Source organism: Anopheles aquasalis, chromosome 3, assembly GCF_943734665.1.
Source record: "Anopheles aquasalis chromosome 3, idAnoAquaMG_Q_19, whole genome shotgun sequence".
Classification (NCBI taxonomy): domain Eukaryota; kingdom Metazoa; phylum Arthropoda; class Insecta; order Diptera; family Culicidae; genus Anopheles; species Anopheles aquasalis.
In genome coordinates, this window is record NC_064878.1 from 18,461,596 (window position 1) to 18,466,595 (window position 5,000).

General features: G+C 47.9%; 1 protein-coding gene across 6 annotated transcripts in view; it reads right to left on the minus strand.

Moving 5' to 3' along the window:
• LOC126579031 (beta-arrestin-1) overlaps window positions 1-5,000 on the minus strand; it is a 49,808-nt gene that overhangs the window by 7,355 nt on the left and 37,453 nt on the right. For 5 of the 6 annotated variants that reach the window (XM_050242234.1, XM_050242233.1, XM_050242235.1 and 2 more), the window contains exon 7: window positions 1,663-1,806. In XM_050242234.1, coding sequence (XP_050098191.1) covers window positions 1,663-1,806 — 144 coding nt within the window. Of the gene's footprint in view, window positions 1-1,662; window positions 1,807-4,723; window positions 4,865-5,000 lie in introns of all 6 variants that reach the window. The other variant, XM_050242237.1, reaches the window with a different exon arrangement.

Below are 5,000 nucleotides of genomic sequence, written 5' to 3' on the forward strand. Positions count from 1 at the left end.
CTCACGGAACTCCGGATACGGCCAACTCGCCACCCGTCTGGTCGGTTTTCTCTTCCTTTGGAAGCGAAAGAAAAATTTGTCGACGTCAAGCTGTCGTGATCCTTCGCTTAAGAATTTGCCAACCTCAAACAAACGCGCTCCACGCGAAACGAATGATGACAGGTCGGTCGGCTGCCCCGGTTGGGCCCGCCACCGACCTGACAGACAATGAAAAGCGAGAAAAGCGAATGAAAATTTAATAAAAAGAAAGAAAAAAGAGAAACACTAAACAAGACCACCGACTGGCGGTGGTAATCGTAGTGAAGGTGCCGTAGTCTTCTACAGCGAGAATGAACCACTCGTCGTTCTTACAACCAACATCAGGCGGAACATCGCGAAAAGAGGAAAGCGGCACACAGGTAACGCGTTTGGCAATAATTAAAAGCTACCACGAGGCACCATTTTTCGGTCATAATTTTTCATTGTCGATGGCTGGCCGACCACGGCAGGGTTCCAGCTTTCGGGGAGTATTCGAAGCTAAAAAAATTGAAATGATAATGATGAGTTTTACCTAATCTATAGAAAAAACGCATAACTATCGTATTTTTACATAAATGTGCTACTGAGGAAAATGATTAAGTCAATTATGGTGCGAAACAAATCTTCACAACATCGCTAGAGTTTTCATAGCAGAATATTTTTTACAAACAATCAATTTGTCGTACAACTTTCAAAGATGCTGCTATGCATTTAGTTGCACGTGTAGACGCAGCACTTAACGTATAACAGTCCGTGATTGCTTTTGATGCCTTTTTGACATTTCAAAAGATGTTCCAAATCCAAATTGAAACCTTCAAAGCCATAAACCTTTGTTGTTGCAATCAAATTCGACAACTTTATGTTTTTTTTAATGTATAAGACTAAAGAAAAAAAACTTTATTTGTTCGAATTATTGAAGGAATTAGATAATCTAAGGATGGCACATGGAATAAGTTACGCATTACTGGACAGTAATGTGCTACTAATTGTGAAAAGCAGCAACAACTATTGGCCAGCATCTGCTGACCCGGGAATGCGTAATGCAACCAAGCGAATGAAGGTGAAAGGGTGTAAATTGCATGCGAATGCCACAAGATAACACAGACTGGACCTCATCGTCCCCACCACCACCAGCACCACCCGTGCGAATGAGTGCAAAATGGTCAATTGGAAATGGGCGGGTGCAAGAATGAGGGCGAGCACAAACGAGCACAAAGAAAATGCTAATACACTGAACAGCGAACGCGAAGCAACAGGACAGTGACAGGACATCACAAGCAGCGGGAGTGGCACAAGGACACGGTGTCACGGTGTAAGTGGTTTGCGCTGAGGAGCGAATGGGTTTGTTTGTTGGAAATTGCAAAAAAAAAAAAAGACGGCAGGCGCCAGAAATCATGGTCGCCGGATGAGGGACACAGACACTCGTGGACAAACATTGACGCTGGGAGGAAGCGAAAGGGTAGTGTTTTGCGTTGGGAAAGATAAACGCACGTGCACTCAGACATACACACAGACGCACACGCACACATACAGAGAAAGGAAGAGAGGGATAGAGATAGTGAGACATAAAGGTATAGAACAAAGAGAAAAGGAAAGGGAGAGAGAGAGAGAGAGGTAGAGTGAGTAGTACAATCAACAACTTACAGCGTGCTCGAGGCCAGATTGGTGTCCTCATGCTTCAGCTGCCCATCAAGTGCCAGGCCCCACTTGTCTTTGTTATTGGCCAGCAGTGGTGTCAGCGTAAACACTTTCGATAGCGTGAACCCGGGAGCGACCTGGCATCCATCCCTGGTGCACGATCGCGGAACGAAGGTGGTGGTAGTAAAACGAAACGGTGCGCGGTGGTGATACGGATTGTTCACACAAAACCAGGTACGCACGCATGCACGCACGCACGTGACCGCGTTCGATAAGAGGGGAAGGAACACCAGAGAGTTAGTATCACACCGCGGGATGGGGAGACGAAACGCGGCGAGTGAACGGTGTTTCCGGTTTTGAGGCATTTGAGTTAATCATTTTACACCACAATATACAGCGAGAGGGCATCCAAAAGGGGGGGGGGGGGGGGGGGGGGGGGGGGGGCGAAGACGGGGATGTGTTTGACACATTTGTTTGTGGATTAGTTGTTGTGTGTTGTGGTCATATCGTGAAATGAGAAGAAAAAAAAAACGGGAAGAGAGAAACGAATGAAATGGATTAGTTACTGTATGTGTCTGTGTCGGTAGCTTTCGGCTTTCATGAGTCACCAAACACCAGAGCGCCATGTGCGCCTCGGTCACCAGACTTTGTCCCCACATGCAAACACCACATGCCAGCGAAGTATGATGATGTTCCTCCATGGTTGGTTGGCCGGGGTGGTTGTTGGTGTGTTGGTGGCGAAACTACTATCACTTCACAGGAATAATAAAATATTGATTTCCGGTGGCATCATTTGCGTTGATTGGCCACTACCTCCCTGCTATTAGCGGAGCCAGCGTGAGCCCAATTTGGGACACTCAAAAGTAAATAGGAAATTTGCTGCTTCTTCTGCTGCTGCTAGTGCTCATGATGAGACGCACTCATCATGACCGACGTACTTCCGTAATGGAGACGCCTGGTAGCTTTTGCTGGCGAAAATAGATTAAAGGTTTTCTGCCTCGCCTCGCCACGGTTCATCACCATCGCCGCTTGGTAATGAAACACATACACCAGACAGGAAATGTATATCAAACTGCTTAAACATAAAACAAGTCACTTGATATTACCACATCATCATCCGTCGACGACGGGACGACGACGCCGCCGTCGCGCCATCAACTTACGTCTGTCGAAGTGGAACGTGCGGCGAACTTTGTGGCGCCAAAAGACATTGAAACTTTGCCCACACGAAACGATATATCCAGTGCCAGTGGAAACGGAAACGGAAAGCTAATGACTTGCGGCACGCACGTTCGTCACGAAGGGGGTTTAGACGGGGTCGTGTGGTCGCGGCTATCCAGTTTGATTGCCCGACGCAGACAGACACAGGCAAAGACGCACACACTGAACGATAGTGTCGGATGAACGGGGGGGGATCCGAATTTGAAACTCCGGACGAGATTGGCGAGCCCCAGCCAGGGCAAATCCGGACTGACATTGATTGCCTTGGTGAGCGCGGTGGTTTTTGGGACCCAGTACGACCCCCACACGTCACTACGCTAACCAGCAATTTAGATGCATGGTCCGGAAGGGAAGGAAGAAAACTGTACTTTTCGCTCGATAGCAATATCCCCTGCAGAGAGAAAGGGAATGCCAAGGACACACCGAGATATGGATTGTGAACAATTGCAAAAGGTATCATCATCCTGATGCCAGAGACGAAGGTCATCAGCGGATGTGCAAAAGGGAAGTTGCTTCTAAATTGTGCTCGCTCCTTGCCGCTTCGCTGCTCCGTGCGGTCCTTATGACGCATGTTGGAAGTTGGTATTAAACGGTCTCTCGTATGCTCGACATCGGAACGGGGGCTCGTTCGTTCAACACCGGCGACACCGACAACTGGAGGCACTGTGTGGGGAATTTACTGTAATGGCGTTAATCACCACGTGTCGTGTCGTGCCGTGTGTACGCTTGTTGTTTCGTGCCCTGTATGTCCTGCCTCCGTGCCGTGCACAACAGCACGATCGATCTTGGGCAACGCTTGATCCCTGATAGAGAAACTGAGAGGACTGTGTGTCGGACAGGGTTACAAATCAATAAAGATTTCAAAAGCGAACGACGGTAGGTTTCCCAGGTGAGGTCAAAGGTCTACACACGAGAGCAAACGAGAGCACCACCACCACCAGTAGTAGCACGACATCAAACGGGTTAGTTGGCACGTCGTGGGCCACATGTTCCGGCAAAAGCCAACGGAGGCGTTAGAGAGTAACAAACAAACCAACACCACAGACTACAGCGAATGGGGGGAAATCTAATGAAGCTCGAACAACTGGCTAACAGGATGTTTGAAGGCGAGAGTCCGCTCGGTAGAGGTATGTTTCTACGAATTCGATTTCGTCTTCTCCGTGGAAGGCGTTTTGATTAACATATTTACCGGTTGATAAGCAAAAAAGAAAGCATTGAGGGGGAAAACACGAAAGCACACCATCTCTATGTGTAGGATTAGCATTCAAAAAGGAATTGGATTTCCATTAGGAACATTAGGTTCGTAAGCGTGTGACTGGAGAGTTGCTCCTTGGTCTTAGAAAAGAAAGGGGGATCAAACGGGACCAGGCTGATAGCATTCGCTCTCGAGATTGTAAAATTGATTAGAAACGTAGTGGAAAATTTCCAATCTATCCATTAGCCCGACCCGGGGACACACATTGACGATTAGCAAAAAGGAGAGTGTACATAAAATCTAATTCCCCTGTACCCATCAACCATAGCTTAAAAAAGAGAAGAACATAAAAACAAACAGGCCAGTTCGGCAGCACCGGACAGGTGCCGTTGATGTCATTAAATTAGAGTGATAAAGGTGTTTCCTTTCCTTTGGTGAAAGAATTTTCTTTTCAATGCCACCGGACACGAGAATGGATGCGCGATAGAGGAGGGCCACGGCTAGCCCACGGAGCCACCATGTTATTCCATTCTGTCTCCATTAGTAAGGTAAGAGTTCACAGTTCTACAGCTACCTCTCCGCCGTCCAGTGCGCTACTCGCACTCTCCACCGCTTTCCGGGGGGAAAGGGAACCGGGGGCCATATGCTTACATCGTGCTCGACGCTAGATTCGTATCCTCGTGCTTCAGCTGACCGTCCAGGGCGAGCCCACGTTTGTGTTTGTTGTGCTTTAGCAGCGGTTTAATGGTGAACACTTTCGAGAGCGTAAAGCCGGGGGCAACGGTATAGTCTCTGCGGTGGATATCGAAGGGAAAACAGATTAGAAACGGATAATAAGGCAAAACAATGAACTAGAAAGTGAACAGACTTTACAAAATCAACCGAGCGGCAGCGGCATACTGGAGCAAGGGCAATTCTAGCAAGAAGG